The sequence below is a fragment of the Scyliorhinus canicula genome, chromosome 16 (assembly GCF_902713615.1).
Source record: "Scyliorhinus canicula chromosome 16, sScyCan1.1, whole genome shotgun sequence".
Lineage (NCBI taxonomy): Eukaryota > Metazoa > Chordata > Chondrichthyes > Carcharhiniformes > Scyliorhinidae > Scyliorhinus > Scyliorhinus canicula.
In genome coordinates, this window is record NC_052161.1 from 86,986,015 (window position 1) to 87,006,697 (window position 20,683).

The 20,683-nt window shown below is 52.7% G+C and overlaps 1 protein-coding gene across 3 annotated transcripts in view; it reads right to left on the bottom strand.

Moving 5' to 3' along the window:
• Nucleotides 1-5,169: 5,169 nt before the first annotated feature.
• LOC119979760 (lymphocyte activation gene 3 protein-like) overlaps nt 5,170-20,683 on the bottom strand; it is a 70,491-nt gene continuing 54,977 nt past the window's right edge. Inside the window, exons 1-7 of one of the 3 annotated variants that reach the window (XM_038822379.1) lie at nt 15,202-15,233; nt 14,181-14,549; nt 11,791-12,054; nt 9,923-10,228; nt 8,097-8,357; nt 6,471-6,592; nt 5,170-5,832 (exon numbers count right to left, since the gene is read on the bottom strand). In XM_038822379.1, the coding sequence (XP_038678307.1) occupies nt 5,761-5,832; nt 6,471-6,592; nt 8,097-8,357; nt 9,923-10,228; nt 11,791-12,054; nt 14,181-14,549; nt 15,202-15,232 (1,425 nt within the window). In that variant the 5' untranslated portion in view covers nt 15,233 and the 3' untranslated portion in view covers nt 5,170-5,760. Of the gene's footprint in view, nt 5,833-6,470; nt 6,593-8,096; nt 8,358-9,922; nt 10,229-11,790; nt 12,055-14,180; nt 14,550-15,201; nt 15,234-20,683 lie in introns of those variants that run through there. The other 2 variants (XM_038822380.1, XM_038822381.1) reach the window with 2 other exon arrangements.

Sequence of the window (20,683 nt, forward strand, 5' to 3'; positions counted from 1 at the left end):
TCCATGAGAGAGAGGGGGGACTGAGAGACACCAGTCAGTGTACAGATATCTCCCTGAGAGAGAGAGGGGACTGAGAGACACCAGTCAGTGTACAGATATCTCCCTGGGAGAGAGGAACTGAGAGACGCCAGTAGTGTACAGATATCTCCCTGAGAGATGGGGGACTGAGAGACACTAGTCAGTGTACAGATATCTCCCTGATAAGAGAGGGACTGAGAGACACCAGTCAGTGTACAGATAACTGCCTGGGAGAGAGAGAGGGGACTGAGAGACACCAGTCAGTGTACAAATATCTCCCTGAGAGAGAGGGGGGACTGAGAGACACCAGTCAGTGTACAGATATCTCTCTGAGAGAGAGGGGACTGAGAGACATCAGTCAGTGTACAGATATCTCCCTGAGAGAGAGAGGACTGAGAGACACCAGTCAGTGTACAGATATCTCCCTGAGAGAGAGAGGACTGAGAGACACCAGTCAGTGTACAGATATCTCCCTGAGAGAGGGGGGACTGAGAGACACCAGTCAGTGTACAGATATCTCCCTGAGAGAGAGATGGGGGACTGAGAGGCATCAGTCAGTGTACAGATATCTCCCTGAGAGAGAGAGGGGACTGAGAGACACCAGTCAGTGTACAGGTATCTCCCTGGGAGAGAGGGACTGAGAGACGCCAGTCAGTGTACAGATATCTCCCTGAGAGATGGGGGACTGAGAGACAGTCAGTGTACAGATATCTCTCTGAGAGAGAGAGGACTGAGCAACACCAGTCAGTGTATAGATATCTCCCTGAGAGAGAGGGGACTGAGAGACACCAGTCAGTGTACAGATATCTCCCTGAGAGAGAGAGGACTGAGAGGGGTCATCGAAGCCAGCAACAGTCCCTGGCGAGCCCAAGTGCTGGTGGTCTGGACTGTGGAGAAAAACCGGATGGTCATCGACTACAGTCAGACCATCAACCGGTTTACGCAACTGGACGCGTATCCTCTCCCCTGTATTTCCGCCATGGTAAACGATATCGCGAAATACAAGGTCTTCTCCACTGTGGACCTCAAGTCCGCTTATCACCAGCTCCCCATCCGCGCGAGTGACCGCAAGTACACCGCGTTCGAGGCTGATGGGCGCCTCTACCACTTCCTCAGGGTTCCATTCGGTGTCACAAATGGGGTCTCGGTCTTCCAACGGGAGATGGACCGAATGGTCGACAAGTACGGATTACGGGCTACCTTCCCGTACCTCGATAATGTCACCATCTGCGGCCACGACCAGCAGGACCATGACACCAACCTCCGAAAATTTCTCCAAACTGCAAAACTCCTTAACCTCACTTACAATAAGGATAAGTGCGTGTTTAGCACCGACCGTCTAGCCATCCTCGGCTACGTAGCGCATAACAGAGTGATAGGCCCCGACCCTGAATGCATGCGCCCCCTGATGGAACTCCCTCTCCCCAATACCCTAAAATCCCTTAAACGCTGCCTGGGTTTCTTCGCTTACTACGCCCATCCCCTCATTCAGTCCACGACCTTCCCGCCGTCGACAGAGGCCTGCCAGGCCTTTAGCCGCATCAAAGCGGACATCGCAAAGGCCACGATGCGCGCCATCGACGAGTCCCTCCCCTTCCAGGTCGAGAGCGACGCATCAGAAGTAGCTCTGGCGGCCACCCTGAACCAAGCGGGCAGACCCGTGGCCTTCTTCTCCAGAACTCTCCAGGCCTCCGAACTCCGCCACCCCTCTGTGGAAAAGGAAGCCAAGGCCATAGTCGAAGCTGTGCAACATTGGAGGCACTATTTGGCCGGCAGGAAGTTTACCCTCCTCACAGACCAACGGTCAATAGCTTTCATGTTCGATAATGCACAGAGGGGCAAGATTAAGAACGACAAGATCTTGCGGTGGCGGGTCGAGTTGTCCACGTACAACTATGAGATCTTGTATCGTCCTGGGAAGCTCAATGAGCCTCCTGATGCCCTGTCCCGTGGTACCTGCGCCAGCGCGCAGATAGATCGCCTCCGCTCCCTCCACACGGACCTCTGCCATCCAGGGGTGGCCCGTTTCTATCATTTCATAAAGACCCGCAACCTGCCCTACTCCATCAAGGAAGTCAGGACAGTAACCCGCGACTGCCACATCTGCGCAGAGTGCAAACCGCACTTATACCGCCCCGAGCGCGTGCATCTGATCAAAGCATCCCGCCCCTTCGAACATCTCAGCATAGACTTCAAGGGGCCCCTTCCCTCTAGCAACCGCAACATTTACTTCCTGACGGTGATCGATGAATACCCCCGCTTCCCCTTCGCCATTCCCTGCCCCAACATGACCACATCGACCGTCATTAAGGCCCGCCTCTCCATCTTCTCCCTGTTCAGCTACCCCGTGTACATACATAGCGATCGGGGGTCCTCCTTTATGAGCGATGAGCTGCGTCAATTCCTGCTCAGCAGGGGCATTGCCTCTAGCAGGATGACCAGCTATAACCCCCGGGGTAATGGACAGGTCGAGCGGGAGAATGGTACCATCTGGAAGACCATCCTACTGGCCCTCCGGTCCAGAGATCTCCCTATTTCCCGATGGCAAGAGGTGATCCCCGATGCCCAACATTCCATCCGCTCCCTCCTCTGTACAACAACTAATCAAACACCTCATGAACGCCTTTTTGTTTTCCCCAGGAAGTCATCCTCCGGATCCCCTCTCCCGACGTGGCTGGCCGCCCCCGGACCCATCTTGCACCGGAAGCATGTGCGGGTGCACAAGTCCGACCCGTTGGTGGAACAAGTCCAGTTACTCCACGCTAACCCGCAGTATGCGTACGTGGAGTACCCCGACGGTCGGCAGGACACGGTCTCCCTCCGGGACCTGGCACCCGCCGGCGTGAGGCCTTCCCCCCCTTCACTACAGACCCCCCCGCCCCTTTTCCCCCAGCGCCCCACCCATGCCACCCTTTCCCCATCCATGGCGTCTCCACCACCAGCCCGGGGTATGGAGACAGTTCAAGGACCACCGCTCCCGGAGTCCAGGACATCAGCGGAACCACCACCATCGGCTGAACCAACGTCACCAACTCCTCTGCGGTGGTCTGCCAGGACGTCACGGGCAACGAAAAGGCTGATCGAGTCCATTTAACTTCAACACCACCATGGACCTTGTATGGACACTATGTACTGTTGCTAAATGTCTGGGCCAGTGGGAAGCCAAGGATACAATTTTTTTTCTCCTTACTACTCATACCACCAGTTCTCCCCCCCCCCCCCCCCCCCCCCCCCGGCTTCTTTCTCCGCAAGGGGTGAATGTGGTGGTATGATTAGCATAGCTGCCTGCCATTGGTGCAGAACACCGGCTTACCATTGGCCCTGGTCGGTCATGTGCCTCTCGACCGGTTGGTTGAGACCAGTCATGTGACGGCTCCCCGATTGGTCGAGAGGCTGCGTTAACCCCGCCTCCAGGGCGGGGTATAAATACCCAGTACTCCCGGCGGTCATCCTTCTACTGTAATCGACCGCAGGGCTTAACATCTAGTATATTAAAGCCATACTTTTGTTCAGCAACTCGCCTCGCGTTCAATTGATGGTACATCAGAGACACCAGTCGGTGTACAGATATCTCCGTGAGAGAGAGGACTGAGAGACACCAGTCAGTGTACAGATATCGCCCTGAGAGAGAGAGGGGGGACTGAGAAACACCAGTCAGTGTACAGATATTTCCCTGAGAGTGAGAGAGGGGGGACTGAGAAACACCAGTCAGTGTACAGATATCTCCCTGAGAGAGTGAGGGGTCTGAGAGATACCAGTCAGTGTACAGATATCTCCCTGAGAGAGAGGGGGGAGTGAGAGGCACCAGTCAGTGTACAGATATCTCCCTGAGAGAGAGTGGGGAGTGAGAGACACCAGTCAGTGTACAGATATCTCCCTGAGAGAGAGGGGACTGAGAGACACCAGTCAGTGTACAGATATCTCCCCGAGAGAGAGAGAGAGGGACTGAGAGACACCAGTCAGTGTACAGATATCTCCCTGAGAGAGAGAGGGGGGACTGAGAGACACCAGTCAGTGTACAGATATCTCCCTGAAAGAGAGAGGGACGGACAGACACCAGTCAGTGTACAGATATCTCCCTGAGAGAGAGAGAGGGACTGAGAGACACCAGTCAGTGTACAGATATCTCCCTGAGAGAGGGGGGACTGAGAGACACCAGTCAGTGTACAGATATCTCCCTGAGAGAGAGAGAGGGACTGAGAGACACCAGTCAGTGTACAGATATCTCCCTGAGAGAGAGAGGGGGGACTGAGAGACACCAGTCAGTGTACAGATATCTCAGTGAGAGAGAGAGGACTGAGAGACACCAGTCAGTGTACAGATATCTCCCTGAGAGAGAGAGGGTACTGAGAGACACCAGTCAGTGTACAGATATCTCCCTGAGAGAGAGAGAGGGGTCTGAGAGATACCAGTCAGTGTACAGATATCTCCCTGAGAGAGAGGGGGGAGTGAGAGACACCAGTCAGTGTACAGATATCTCCCTGAGAGAGAGTGGGGAGTGAGAGACACCAGTCAGTGTACAGATATCTCCCTGAGAGAGAGGGGACTGAGAGACACCAGTCAGTGTACAGATATCTCCCTGAGAGAGAGAGAGAGAGGGACTGAGAGACACCAGTCAGTGTACAGATATCTCCCTGAGAGAGAGAGGGGGGACTGAGAGACACCAGTCAGTGTACAGATATCTCCCTGAGAGAGAGGGACTGACAGACACCAGTCAGTGTACAGATATCTCCCTGAGAGAGAGAGAGGGACTGAGAGACACCAGTCAGTGTACAGATATCTCCCTGAGAGAGAGAGGGGGGACTGAGAGACACCAGTCAGTGTACAGATATCTCCCTGAGAGAGAGAGAGGGACTGAGAGACACCAGTCAGTGTACAGATATCTCCCTGAGAGAGAGAGAGGGACTGAGATACACCAGTCAGTGTACAGATATCTCCCTGAGAGAGAGGACTGAGAGACACCAGTCAGTGTACAGATATCTCCCTGAGAGAGAGAGAGGGGACTGAGAGACACCAGTCAGTGTACAGATATCTCCCTGAGAGAGGGAGAATGACAGACATTGCCCAAGTCCGGAAATCTCCAATAAAGGACGATGGATTTCAAGTTTATTCAAAGCTTTATTAGAAAACATTTAATTATAAGGGGTTAAATATGCGATATATTATCTCTTCATCGTCAGTGCATGGGCAGTTTTGCTCCTTCCCGTCAGTAATGCTGTGTTTTTGGAGTTTGAGGGAGTGGATGGGTGAAGGATCTCACAATAGCTTCTGGAAGCAACAAGGTTGGTGGCAACTCCACCCTCCATCTCTGTTTCCCTCGGAGGGGGACAGGCCGGGAAGGTCACTCATCGGCTGGGGAAAGATGCTCAATAAAGTGCGGATGCCGGTCAGCGGGATGTTGGCTTGGCATGCAGGGGCCGAGGTGTTCGCACAGAGGCGGGATGCCCTTGCTAAGGAGGCCGCCCAGTGCCGGGAGGCCGCTGCTAATGGCAGCCATTACTAAGGAGGCGCCAATGGTGACAGGGTTTCCTGCGATGCCCTCCGACCCAGGATTGGAGCAATGGGGTTGAGGGAGGGTGAGGGGTGATAGGTTTCAGGGGGAGCAAAGGGAATTAACGTCGCCCTTGGAGACCCCTTCACCCTCCAGTCCTCCGGCATCCATCTTGCGAGCGGCTGGACTCTGACCTTGGCCATCGAGCAGGCAAGCCAATGACGGTTCAGGGGAGAAACCCCCCCCAGCTTTTACACTTTCTTCACCGAGGCCTCAACTGTCGTCAGGGTGACGTCCAGTGCTGGAAAGTTCCGTCGCCGGGACTGAGGGAGAAACAGAACGAAAATGGCCGAATGGTCAACACAGAGGAAATAATTTCTCCTTTACTCCCGTCCCCTCCTCCCCTCCCCCATATCCTCTCCTCTTCCACCCAGCCCTCCTCCCATCCTCCTCCTCAACCCCTCTCCCATATCCTCACCCCTCCTCCCTCACCTTACCCCTTTCCCATATCCTCTCCCCTTCCCACCTCTCCCCTCCCTCATATCCTCTCCCCCTCCACCCCTCCCTTCCTCTCTCCTCCCCATAACCTCTCCCCTTCCTCCCTCACCTTCTTCCTCTCGTCTTCCCCAAATCCTCTCCCTTCCCCCCCCCCCCCTCCCTCACCTCATCCCTCTCCCCTCCTCCCCAGTCCCAAAGTGATGGCAAAAACTGGGAGGTCTCATATCCTGCGAAAATCTACTCCAGACAACTCCCCTCCACCGTCCCACCACATCCCCCCCCCCCCTCTTTATCCATCCCTGCCCCCAGCCTCGCACTTGCCTACGGAGGGAGTGAGGCACTCCAAAGTCTCTGCACTAAATAGCATTGGCTGCACGCACTACACCTTCGCCAATTGCCCAGCGTCTTCCCCAAGTGCCTCAGGGGCTCCATCCTAGTTGGAAGGCTGAGAATGGATACGCACCATGAATTTCCTGAAGATGATCAAGGAGGCGCCCACGATAAACACGAGCAGCAAACTCAAGGCCACCACCAGGGTGATCCGGCGAGACGAGGGGGCAGCCTCGGCCGCCTGGTAATCCAAAGCTGAAAAGGATGCAAAATACGGCCATTTTAATGCAGGCCTCAAACCACCGGCAGTAGAATTTAAGCCACCCTCCACTCCACCCCACCCCTCAAACATTTGCTACAGCACACATGGAGCACTGTGCTCAGTTCTGGTCTCCGTATCCTCCGGATAGACCACACTGGGAGCACCGTTCAAAGTTCCGGTCTCCATATCCCTCGGTTGGACCACACTCGGAGCGCCATGCACAGTTCTGGTTTCTGTATCTCCCGGTTACACCACACTCAGAATGTGGAACTCAAAGTAGGAGAAGGAGCTGGATTAAGACATGAGGGGGTTAGGGACAGAAGGAGATGGCGATGGGGGTGCGGGAGGTGAATATGGGACACAGAAGGAGGGTGACGTGCAGCAGAAAGGCCGAATGGACATCTCCTGTGTGAAGAAGTTACTGGCAAAGATCAGCAAAAGGGCAAACATGGATTCAGGTGCCGACCAGAGACAAGGAGGATCCCCAGGGGTGCGCTGCTCAAAGCAAGTCCACCTGTAGCACTGTGAGCGTACACGAGAGAATCCCCACCACATCAAGATGTCACCAAAATCTGGTGACCCAGTTATCGGCCTTTGATACGCAGTGAAGCTAATCCCACATTTGTTACTGTACACTGACTCAAGAAGCTTCATTTACTCGGCACAGGAGCTCAGAGTTAGATACAGAGTAAAGCTCCCTCTACACTGTCCCCATAGACACTCCCAGGACAGGTACAGCACGGGGTTAGATACAGAGTAAAGCTCCCTCTACACTGTCCTCATCAAACACTCCCAGGACAGGTACAGCACGGGGTTAGATACAGAGTAAAGCTCCCTCTACACTGTCCCCATCAAACACTCCCAGGACAGGGCCAGCACGGGGTTAGATACAGAGTAAAGCTCCCTCTACACTGTCCCCATCAAACACTCCCAGGACAGGGCCAGCACGGGGTTAGATACAGAGTAAAGCTCCCTCTACACTGTCCCCATCAAACACTCCCAGGACAGGGCCAGCACGGGGTTAGGTACAGAGTAAAGCTCCCTCTACACTGTCCTCATCAAACACTCCCAGGACAGGTACAGCACGGGGTTAGATACAGAGTAAAGCTCCCTCTACACTGTCCCCATCAAACCCTCCCAGGACAAGTACAGCATGGGGTTAGATACAGAGTAAAGCTCACTCGACACTGTCCCCATCAAACACTCCCAGGACAGGGCCAGCACGGGGTTAGGTACAGAGTAAAGCTCCCTCTACACTGTCCCCATCAAACACTCCCAGGACAGGTACAGCACGGGGTTAAATACAAAGTAAAGCTCCCTCTACACTGTCCCCATCAAACCCTCCCAGGACAGATACAGCACAGGGTTAGATACAGAGTAAAGTTCCCTCTGCACAGTCCCCATCAAACACTCCCAGGACAGGTACAGCACGGGGTTAGATACAGAGTAAAGCTCCCTCTACACTGTCCCCATAAACCCTCAGGGTCTAAGACTTACCAGTGATCTCCAGGAGGTAGCTGATTTCTCCGACAATCTCCCCGTGCCAGTAGAGGGTACATGTCCAGTTGCCAGCGTGGGCTGCTGTCACCTGAGGGATGTACAGGCCCCCGCCCTCCTCCCGAAACGACCTCCCCGCCTGCCCCACGCTGCCGTTCTCGTGTTGCCACTCCACCGAATCGACCCCGGCTGCGTATCCCATGCTGACGTTGATGCTCAGCGAGGATCCTACAAGCACAGGTCCCACCTGACTCGCCATCACTGGAGGGGGGGGGGGGGGGGGGGGCACAGAACGAGCATCGATGAGTGGGCCACCAAAGAACATCTGTTGCACTCTGCAATTCCACTCTAACTGACCTGCAGCCATGCTTAGTCTATGGCAATTGAACGGTGACAGACCAGAGGCCCTGCTGTAACCTCCACCGGCCCCTGCAGCCTCCCCAACCTCTGTAACCTCCTCCAGACCAAAAAGCCCTCCCTATCTCTGTAACCTCCTCTAACCTTCCGAGATCTCTACATTTCCCCAGGTCCAGCTTTTCCACCATTAGCAACCGTGCCTTTAGCTGCCTGGGGTGGCTGGTTCTCAACTCTGGAATTCTCTCCATGAATCTCCCCACACCTCACTCTCTCTCTCTCTCTGTCTCATTTAAGATGTTCCTTCAGCCTAATTCCTTGACCAAGCCTAACATTTTCCTACACGTCTTGGGAGCCAAACATGGACACTTTTTGAATCTTTCTGTACTCCTATAATGCCAGTTGTAAATGGGGGGTGGGGAGATGTGGGGACGGAGATCCCAAGATACCCCCATTATTTGAATGGCCCAATCCCAGGGTCACACATAGGCTCAGGTGGACCCAAGGGCATGGCCTCCCCACAGACCAACATGTCCCCCCCCCCTACATCTGCCATGTCAAGTTCCAGGGCCAAGGGTTATGGTTCAATGCAGGGTGAAGGGCCGTGGGGATGCACCACCACCCAGTGGTACAAATGTGTTATTGCACCAAGCCGACCTTCACCTCTGACCGATGGATGAGGTTCTCCTCTGTGATGAAGCGATGTCTGCCTGGCATTGACTCAATAAAGGAGTCGCCACTGCCCCCTGGGGGTAGAAAATCCCACAGCTCACAACCCATGGAGCCAAGTGATCGCTCGATCGTGCGGAGCTGAGTATTGCTGAGTGAAAAGGACCAGATGCAAGAATGACAGATTTCAAAGAATGTGGGTGGGGCGGCCAACCAGTTGCCAAGTCAATGCTGATTGGTCTGGCGTTGTCATGAAGAATTCTGCACCTCCCCCACCCCCGGTTTTGGTTTGTGATTCCGTGATTGGACAGCACTGACCAAGCAACCCTGAGCGTGCAAAGAATTGCAGAAATTTGGAATTGACCACACTCGCCAAATTTAATATGACCAGTTGATCCCGCAATGCGGCTTACTCGCATGTGCTAGATGCTAAATATATTCATACACGGGGCGCCAACCCCTGCACTGTGCTATTTGAATTAAATTAATTTAATGAGGAAAATCTTGACTCGGGTGGAGGAGGGGGGGAAATCGTTTTCCCGGGGGTTGGCATTCAACCAATCAAGAATCAGCTTCTCAACCAATCAGCAGCTGATTCACCAGCTGCATAAATTGTAGCTCGCTCTGAAATTTGGCGCTCTTCGATTTTTCCCACTGCATTTTAGCCGCCATCTCTCCCAGTGATGTAACTTGTTCCTGTCTCTCATTGCACTCCAAAATGAGTTCCCCCACCACCATGCCCCCCTCAGCAACACCCCCCCCCCCCCCTCCAATTTTCTGTTGTGCCAGATTCTGGGACTTACCTTCGATTAACTCCAAGCGAACGATCCTCTCTATCCAGTGCCCTGACACGTTGACGTACCCGGTGAAGAAGCCGCGATCCGAGGCCAGAGCAGGCGTAAGGGTGAGTGACAGGGACCCCGGGTGACGTTCCGTCCGGGCGTGGTCGCTGCCGTTACCCACCGGCTGGGCATCCTGTCCCTGGCCCCTCAGCCAGCCGCAGGTCTGTGGCTGGCACGGTACCTCAGGCATGAGAGCGAGGAAGAGGGTGGCACTGGAATCCGGCCTGGCGTAGAGGGTAGGGACGTCCTGTGGAGAGCTGAGGAAACCTAAGAAGGGGGAAGGGAATGGAGAGGTGTGAGGTTCAGGGAAAATTAAAAGAATATTCAATTGACTGCGAGTCACGCAACAACGGTATACTATCAATGGTGGGCAGCATGGTAGCAATTGGGAGGAATTGGGGAGTCAGAACTTTAGATGAACTGAAAGTAATGGAGGCTGCATGTGGACCACCTGCACGAGAATGCGGGGTAATAATTGTGTTTGGAGCTAACCAAGACATTGACGAAGGCTTCAGCAGTCAATGAGCTGAGACAGGTGCACTTTTGGAATGTGTTACAGACATTAAAATAGGCGGTCACTCCCAAGACAGTTGCAGCATGGAATTAGATGCAGAGTAAAGCTCCCTCTACACTGTCCCCATCAAACACTCCCAGGATAGGTACAGCACGTGGTTAGATACAGAGTAAAGCTCCCTCTACACTGTCCCCATCAAACACTCCCAGGACAGGTACATCACGGGGTTAGATACAGAGTAAAGCTCCCTCTACACTGTCCCCATCAAACACTCCCAGGACAGGTACAGCATGGGGTTAGATACAGAGTAAAGCTCCCTCTACACTGTCCCCATCAAACACTCCCAGGGCAGGTACAGCACAGGGTTAGATACAGAGTAAAGCTCCCTCTACACTGTCCCCATCAAACACTCACAGGACAGGTACAGCACGGGGTTAGATACAGAGTAAAGCTCCCTCTATACTGTCCCCATCAAACATTCCCAGGACACGTACATCACGTGGTTAGATACAGAGTAAAGCTCCCTCTATACTGTCCCCATCAAACATTCCCAGGACACGTACATCACGTGGTTAGATACAGAGTAAAGCTCCCTCTACACTGTCCCCATCAAACACTCCCAGGACAGGTACAGCACAGGGTTAGATACAGAGTAAAGCTCCCTCTACACTGTCCCCATCAAACACTCCCAGGACAGGTACAGCACGGGGTTAGATACAGAGTAAAGCTCCCTCTACAATGTCCCCATCAAACATTCCCAGGACAGGTACAGCATGGGGTTAGATACAGAGTAAAGCTCCCTCTACACTGTCCCCATCAAACACTCCCAGGACAGGTACAGCACGGGGTTAGATACAGAGTAAAGCTCCCTCTACACTGTCCCCATCAAACCCACCCAGGACAGGTACAGCATGGGGTTAGATACAGAGTAAAGCTCCCTCTACACTGTCCCCATCAAACACTCCCAGGACAGGTACAGCACGGGGTTAGATACAGAGTAAAGCTCCCTCTACACTGTCCCCATCAAACACTCCCAGGACAGGTACAGCACGGGGTTAGATACAGAGTAAAGCTCCCTCTACACTGTCCCCATCAAACACTCCCAGGACATGTACAGCACGGGGTTAGATACAGAGTAAAGCTCCCTCTACACTGTCCCCATCAAACACTCCCAGGACACGTACATCACGTGGTTAGATACAGAGTAAAGCTCCCTCTACACTGTCCCCATCAAACACTCCCAGGACACGTACATCACGTGGTTAGATAGAGTAAATCTACTCCTGTGAAGGGTGCAAGAGCCTGTGAAACTCACCAAGTACTTTCAGCTGATAGTGAGCATTGACGCTCAGCATTTCAAAGGTAACGTGGCATTCCCAATCTCCCTGGTCCTCCGGTTTGAGGGTCGAGAAGTGCAGCTTCCTCCCACTGTCCCCGGTCCAGACACGCTGTCCTGTGGGTGTCACCATGTTCCCTCCTCTGTGCCAAGAGTAACGAGCCCCCGTCAGAGGCTCTGCCATCTCACAGAGGAGGTTGAGCTTGCTGCCCTCCAGTGGGAGTCCTACTGCATCGGTCGTCACTGTGTGGAGGGGTGAGGGGGGGGGGCGAGGAGGGAGAGAGAGAGAGAGAGTGAGATTGTAATGAGACAATTCAGTGATGGCGTGGGAGGGAGAATGGGAGAGATGCCTCATGATCAGCTCCATTGACAGCCTGTGATTTCTGCATGACTCGCCCACCACCCTGATGGAGGGAGTGAGAGAAAGAGGAAGCAAGGAACATCCCACACAGAAGTGATGAGTGTCTCTTACAATCCTTCTCAAGTCTCCCAGAGAACAATCAGCGCCCACAAACCCCGAATAACGGAAAATTCACCATCACAGGGTGACACATTCCCAGGGCCGGTACTGAGGGAGTGCTGCACTGTCGTAATCTCAGTACTGAGAGAGCAATGCACTTTCTGAGGGTCAGCACTGAGAGAGCGACACACTGTCCGAGGGTCAGCACGGAAAGAGCGACACACTGTCCGAAGGTCAGCACGGAGAGAGCGACGCAGTATCCGAGGGCCAGCACTGAGAGAGCGATGCACTGTCCGAGGGTCAGCACGGAGAGAGCGACGCAGTATCCGAGGGCCAGCACGGAGAGACCGACTCACTGTCCGAGGGTCAGCACTGAGAGAGCGACACACTGTCCGAGGGTCAACACTGAGAGAGCGTGCCGCACGGTGGCCTAGTGGTTAGCACAACCGCCTCACGGCGCTGAGGTCCCAGGTTCGATCCCGGCTCTGGGTCACTGTCCGTGTGGAGTTTGCACATTCTCCCCGTGTCTGTGTGGGTTTCGCCCCCACAACCCAAAAATGTGCAGAGTAGGTGGATTGGCCACGCTAAATTGCCCCTTAATAGAAAAAATAATTGGGTAATCTAAATTTATATAAAAAAAAAGAAAAAAAAAAAAAAAAAAAACACTGAGAGAGCGACACAGTGTCCGAGGTTCAGCACTGAGAGAGCGACACACTGTCCGAGGGTCAGCACGGAGAGAGCGACACACTGTCCGAGATTCAGCACTGAGACAGCGACGCACTGTCCGAGGGTCAGCACTGAGAGAGCGACACACTGTCCGAGGTTCAGCACTGAGACAGCGACGCACTGTCCGAGGGTCAGCACTGAGAGAGCGACACACTGTCCGAGGGTCAGCACGGAGAGAGCGACGCAGTATCCGAGGGCCAGCACTGAGAGAGCGATGCACTGTCCGAGGGTCAGCACTGAGAGAGCGACGCAGTATCCGAGGGCCAGCACTGAGAGAGCGACGCACAATTGAGGGGTCAGTACTGAGGGAACGCCATACTGTTGGAGGGTCAGTTTTGAGAGAGCGCCGCATTGTCAGAGGGTCAGCACTGAGGGACTGCTACACTATCAGAGGGTCAGAACTGAGGGAGCCCCGCACTGTTGGAGGGTCAGTACTGAGGGAGTGCTGCACTGTTGGAGGGTCACTACTGAGGGAGCTCAGCAACGTCTGAGAGTCAGCACTGAGGGAGCGCTGCACTGTCAGAGGGTCAGTACTGAGGGAGTGCTGCACTTCCAGAGGGTCAGTACTGAGGGAGCGCGTACTGTTAGAGGGTCAGTCCTGAGGGAATGCTGCACTGTCAGAGGGTCAGCACTGAGGGAGCGCCACACTGTCGGAGGGTCAGTACTGAGGGAGCCCCGCACTGTTAGAGGGTCAGTCCTGAGGGAGTGCTGCACTGTCAGAGGGTCAGTACTGAGGGAGCGCCGCACTGTCAGAGGGTCAGTACTGAGGGAGCGCCGCACTGTTAGAGGGTCAGTCCTGAGGGAGTGCTGCACTGTCAGAGGGTCAGCACTGAGGGAGTGCTGCACTGTCGGTGGGTCAGTACTGAGGGATTGCTGCACTGTCAGAGGGTCAGTACTGAGGGAGTGCTGCACTGTCAGAGGGTCAGCACTGAGTGAGCGCCACACTGTCGGAGGGTCAGTGCTGAGGGAGTGCTGCACTGTCGGAGGGTCAGTATTGAGGGAGTGCGGCACTGTCGGAGGGTCAGTATTGAGGGAGTGCCGCACTGTTGGAGGGTCAATACTGAGGGAGTGCCGCACTGTTGGAGGGTCAATACTGAGGGAGTGCTTCTTGGAGGCATGACAGATATTGGAGACTCGGCATTGCTGGGTGGGAGAAGGGGCAGGAGAGGCTGTGTTCACCTACCTTGCACCACATGAAGCTCGACGGCTCTCTCCAGGTACACGCTCCCATGTCTGACCTCGCAGGAGTAGACGCCAGCGTCCGTCGAACGCAAGTCCCGGGCAGTGAGGGAGTAGTCGCCGGCATCGGTCCTCTCCCCGGACACCCTTGTCCTGCCGCTGGTCTCGCACAGACCCCTCTTCACGACGCCATCGCTGCCCATCATCAGGAGGGGCACCTTGCCCATGCCCGTCCTCTCAAAGGACCAGCTGAGTGCCAGCTTGCGATATCCTGCCTTTCGCCCGACCCGGTCTCCATCAAGGCAGGGCAGTGAGGCCATGCCGCCTGCTGCCGCGATTACCCTCTCGGTTGCAAACGCACGGGTATTGAAGGCTACAAGGTGGAGAGAGAGAGAGATAAAGAGAGACTGACGGACGGATCTTCTTGTGCCCGGCTCGACCCTCATTCAGTTACAGAACTTTAATAAAATCCTTTGTGACCTCCTCCAGCCTGTACGACACTCTCTCTCTCTCACACACACACACACAGGTACACTCACTCACTCACCCACGGACACATTCACACACACAAAGACAAACACGCACACAGGCACACTCACACACACTCGCACACTCAGGCATACACTTGCAGACACACATGCCCGCAACTCCGCACTCCTTGAGCCGTGCTGGACGAGCCCCCGAACCCCGGCAGGAACTCTGAACTCCCTGCAACATGGACCTCGGTTCTCAGCGGTTCAAATCAAGTTGGGAAAAAGGAGAGATGAAAGATTGATGGAAATCAGTCGCTCTCCTGCTCCTCCGGGCTCTTGGGAGTGGGCCGGACAGCAGCTCCACGAGGCCCGCTGCAGTCGAATTGCCACAGGCTACGCTGAGGAGGCTCTGCCCATGCAGGTGGATGCAGCATAGCTAGCTGGGGGCAGGCGGGTGGGGTGGGTTGGGGGCAGCAGAGATGCTTGGGGACATTGAGAGGTGGGGCGACGGGGAGCAACGTGAAAAGGAATGAAAGAGGTTTTTTCTCTCACCGTGTGCAGCAGACAGCAGGAACAGGGCCATCCAGGGGCGGAGGGAAGCCATTCGCCAGCTCAGCCTGGGGATCTCAGGGTACGGCCGTTTTGAGATTACGGGAGAGAGAGAGCGCGAGACGGAGAGAGAGGGGAGGGGGCTTTTCTGGCAGTCAAGAGTTCTGTTCACTTCTGTACTGCCCCCGCCGAATACCGCTAGAGATTTTATACACTGTGGCTCACGTCAGAGGAAGCCACACCGACATTCAATGCAAACCACAGCTCATTCTCACGCCTCTCATTGTTTTTCTCTCTCTTTCCATTTCATGTCCTCCCTCCATTTTTTTTAATTAACCATCTCTCTCTCTATCCTGTACTCATTCGCCACATAATTCTTTCCCTCTTGCATCCTCCTTTCCCCCTCTCCAATTCTTCTTTCTCCCTCATTCTATCACTCTCCCACTCTGTCTATCTCTCTCGTCTCTCTCTCACGCTTTCTATCTGTATTCATCTCTCTATTTCTCTCTCCAGCTCAATCTCTCTGTCTCTCTCTCCCCCTCTCTCTGTGCATGTCTATTGCTTTATCTCTCTGTATATCTCTCTCTATCTCCTCTCCCTCTCTATTTCTCTCTCTGTCTCCATCTCTTTCTGTCACTCTCTTGCTGTCTGTCTCCATCTTTGTCTCTATTTCTCTCCTTCAGTCTGTGTCTGCCTCTCTCTTTTTGTCTTTGTTTGTTCTCTGTGTCTCTTTCCGTCTTGCTGCCTCGCTCTCGCTGTCTCTCTCTTGCTGTGTCTTTCTCTCTCCGTGTCTCTCTCGCTGTCTCCTCTTAACTCTCTCTCTGGGGATGGTTCTCCAGCTGAGTTGTGCCTGGCGTAGATCCCACTTTTACTGGAGAAAAATTCCCTCCAGAGAGTTCAATGAATGTTGAGGTATTAGTGAGTGGGATAAGCAGAGATTATATCCCGGTTCCATTGTATAAAGTGCAACTGGAGTGCGATTTTGTGTCAGTTCCAGTAGTTGTCACAGTGATTTAAAACATTTTTTAAGAGTGCCCAATTAATTTTTCCAATTAAGGGACAATGTAGCATAGCTAATTCCCCTAGCCTGCACATCTTTGGGTTGTGGGGGTGAAACCCAAGCATACACTGGGAGAATGAGCAAACTCCACACGGACAGTTACTCAGCGGTGGGATCAAATTCTGGTCCTCAGCGCCATAGGCAGCAGTGCTACCCACTGTGGCATCATGCCGCCTGTTGTCACAGTGATTAAGAAGTTACCAGTGGACAGAGTAGACTTACTGTTGGAGAATCATTTGGGAGGAGTGAAGGTTGTTGATGTACCATCAACTGAACGCGAGACGAGTTGCTGAACAAAAGTATGGCTTTAATATACTAGATGTTAAGCCCTGCGGTCGATTACAGTAGAAGGACGACCGCCGGGAGTACTGGGTATTTATACCCCGCCCTGGAGGCGGGGTTAACTCAGCCTCTCGACCAATCGGGGAGCCGTCACATGACTGGTCTCAACCAACCGGTCGAGAGGCACATGACCGACCAGGGCCAATGGTAAGCCGGTGTTCTGCACCAATGGCAGGCAGCTATGCTAATCATACCACCACAGTTGTTGCTTCACCCATGATTACAGAGAGTCCGAGGGATCTACCGCAGATCTCACATGAGATGCTTGTGGCATGGCAGGTGGGAATTAAGAAACTCATTGGGCATTAAATGACTCAAAGGTAGAAATGTTGAAAGACAACAAATCAATTTTCAAATATATAATCTAGTGGACAACCAGACTCTGAGAACATCAAGACTAAAGGTGATCCTAAGAAAAAAAAAGAGTCCTAATCTAGTAGTAATAACAGTGATTCAGGCGATAGTTCTGAATTCAATTTTGGTTCTGATTATGAAGTAATGATAAACAACTGTTACCAAATAGACCAGTCACTAACTGATCTTGAACATAGGGCAAGTAGTTCTTCCAAAGCTAGGAAAGAAGACAGCAATTCAGAAGAAGAGAATTGGACTTTTTAAAAAAGTAACTAGTTACAGCCTCTTGCAGTAAACCCATTACCATCCACTTCAGGTGCAAATATTTCAGAACATGCTATTTTGAAGGAAAAACTACATAATAGCATGGCATCAGTTAGTCAGGAGGAGGACAACAATGACTGTGAAATGGCTGGCACGGTGACACAGTGGTTAGCAAGGTTGCCTCACGGCACCGAGACCTGGGTTCGATCCCGTTCTTGGGTCACTGTCCGTGTGGAGTTTTCACATTCTCCCCGTGTCTCACCCCCACAAGCCAAAGATTTGCAGGACAGGTGGATTGGCCACTCTAAATTGCCCCTTAATTGGAAAAAAGGAATTGGGTACGCTAAATTTATTTTTAAAAAGCAATGGCTGTGAAATGACACCCAGCAAACAGCTGATTAACCCATCTCCTTTTAAAGGCCCACACTGCCTCTTCAAGGTGAAGGCGGCAAACAGCAAAGGAGGTGAAATAATCAATGATCAATTCCTTTGAAAATGAGAAGGAAGGTGGATGAAGAACCGCACAGTTATTCTGCAACCACACAGGTAACGAAAAACAGGGAGTTCACGGAACCAACAATGTGTTATCCTCTGACTCTGAAAGTAAAGAAGAACAGTTAAAATCTGGAAAGCACAAATTGTTTCAGTCCATATTACTAAATGGAGATGCGGCTTGTGATTGCAAAGACTCCGATGAGGAGGTGAAAGCTGTAAAACAAAGAATGGTGTATGTAAAGCTGCAGAGACCTGAATGATGCTAGTGAAAACCATTGCAGACTGGAAAGCAGAAAACTCGTCCAGAAAGTCTGGATTGAAGGGCAGTGTGCTGGAAACCACCATCTGAAACAAAGACTTTTTATCTCTTTCATTATGATTTTTACACCCTTCTCCTCCCCTCTGTCTTTGTCTGTCTTGTATGTGTGCGTAGAAGGTGGGGGGTGGGGCAAGCTGAAGTGGAGGGATTAGGGTGGGGAGAAGGTGGGTGGGGAGGAGGTGCTTTTCATCCCTCGTAAGTGACTGGCAAGTAGTTTTTCTTTTCATTTGTCTATTTATTTATTTTTTCTTTTGTTTTTTGGGATTGTGGTTGTATAAGTTAACCTAAGGTTTAAGACATGGCAGGAGATCCCAGACCCGTGTCATGCTCCTCGTGTGCGATGTGGGAGCTCAGGGACACATCCACTGTCCCTGGCTCCTTCACGTGCAAGAAGTGTGTCCAGCTGCAGCTCCTGTTGGACCGCTTGACGGCTCTGGAGCTGCGGATGGACTCACTTTGGAGCATCCGCGATGCTGAGGACGTCGTGGATAGCACGTTTAGCGAGTTAGAACATAGAACATACCGTGCAGGAGGCCATTCAGCCCATCGAGTCTGCACGGACCCACTTAAGCCCTCACTATCCCCGTAACCAAATAACCCCTCCTAACCTTTTTGGTCACTGAGGGCAATTTATCATGGCCAATCCACCTAACCTGCACGACTTTGGACTGTGGGAGGAAACCGGAGCACCTGGAGGAAGAAACCCACGCAGACACAGGGAGAACGTGCAGACTCTGCACGGAGAGGTATCCAGCGGGGACTCGAACCTGGGACCGTGGCGCTGTGAAGCCACAGTGCTATCCACTTGTCCTACCGTGCTGCCCACTGAGTTGGTCACACCGCAGGTGAAAATTACTGAGGGAGATAGAAAATGGGTGACCAAAAGACAGAGCAAGAGTAGGAAGCAGTGCAGGTGTCCCCTGAGGCCATCTCCCTGCAAAACAGATATACCGCTTTGGATACTGTTGAGGGAGATGGCTTACCAGGGGAAAGCAGCAGCAGCCTGGTTCATAGCACTGTGGCTGGCTCTGCTGCGCAGCAGGACAGGAAGAAGAATGGCAGGGCTATAGTTACAGGGGACTCAATTGTAAGGGGAATAGACAGGCGGTTCTGCGGGCGCAATCGAGTCTCCAGGATGGTATGTTGCCTCCCTGGTGCAAGGGTCAAGGATATAAGGATATCTCGGAGCGGCTGCAGGACATTCTGGGGGAGGGGGGGGGGGGGGGGGGTTGTGAACCACCAGCTGTCGTGGTGCACATAGGCACCAACGATATAGGTAAAAAGCGGGATGAAGTCCTACAAGCTGGGGTGGGGGGGGGGGGGGGGGGGGGGGGGGGTGGTGGTGGGGGGGGTGTTTGCTAGTGCTGTTGGGGAGGGTTTAAACTAATGTGGCAGGGGGATGGGAACTGATGCAGGAAGTCGGTGGGAAGTAAAACGGGGCCAGAAACAAAAAGCAGTAAGTGGGAAAGTGTAAAGCAGAGAAGCCATAGTCAAAAATCAAAAAGGGCCACAGTACAAGGTACAATGACTGAGGAGAGTGTGAAAAGGGAGGTGGTCAATGCAGGATTGAGGGTGTTGTACCTAAATGCACACAGTGTATGGAACAAGGTAAATGAGCTTGATGCGCTCATTGAAATTGGCCAATACATGTTGTGGGCATCACAAAGACATGGCTGCAAGGGGATCAGGGCTGGGGTCTAAATATCCAAGGATATATGTCCTATCGAAAGGACAGGCAGATAGGCAAAGAGGGCGGGGTTGCATTGTTAGTAAGGAATGAAGTTAAATCGATAGCAAGGAGCGATATAGGATCAGAAGGCATAGAATCTCTGTGGGTAGAGTTGAGGAATCGCAAAGGTAAAAAGACCCTGATGGGAGTTATGTACAGGCCCAAGCAGTAGTCAGGATGTGGGGCAGAAAACAAATCAGTAGGTAGAAAAGACATGTAAAAAAGGCAATATTACAGTAATCATGGGGGCATCAATATGCAGGTGGACTGGGAAAATCAGGTTGGCAGTGGATCCCAAGAAAAGGAATTTGTGGAATGTGTAAGAGATGGTGTTTTGGCGCAGTTGTGACAGAGCCGACTAGGGAGCAGGCAATTCTGGATTTGGTGTAATGAAGCAGACTTGATTAGGGAACTTAAGGTGAAGGAACCCTGAGGGAGCAGTGGCCACAATATGATAGAATTTAACCTTCAGTTTGAGAGGGAGAAGCTGCAATCAGATGTAACAGTATAACAATTAAATAAGGGTAACTACAAAGACATGAGGGAGGAGCTGGCCAGAGTTGATTGGAAAAGGAGCCGAGCAGGGAAGACAGTGGAACAGCAATGGCAGGAGTTTTGGGGGCTAATTAGGGAGACACAACAGAAATTCATCCCAAGGAGGAAACATGCTAAGGGGAGGACAAGGCATCCATGGCTGACGAGAGATGTCAAGGACAGCATAAAGGCTAAAGAAAAAGCATACAAAGTGGCGAGGATTAGTGGGAAACCAGAGGATTGGGAGGCCTTTAAAAGCGAGCAGACGACAACTAAAAAAGCAATAAGGGGGGAGAAGATGAAGTATGAGTGCAAGCTAGCTAGTAATACAGAGGAAGATAGGAAGAGATTTTTTCAATATATAAAAGTTAAGAGAGACAAAAAAAGA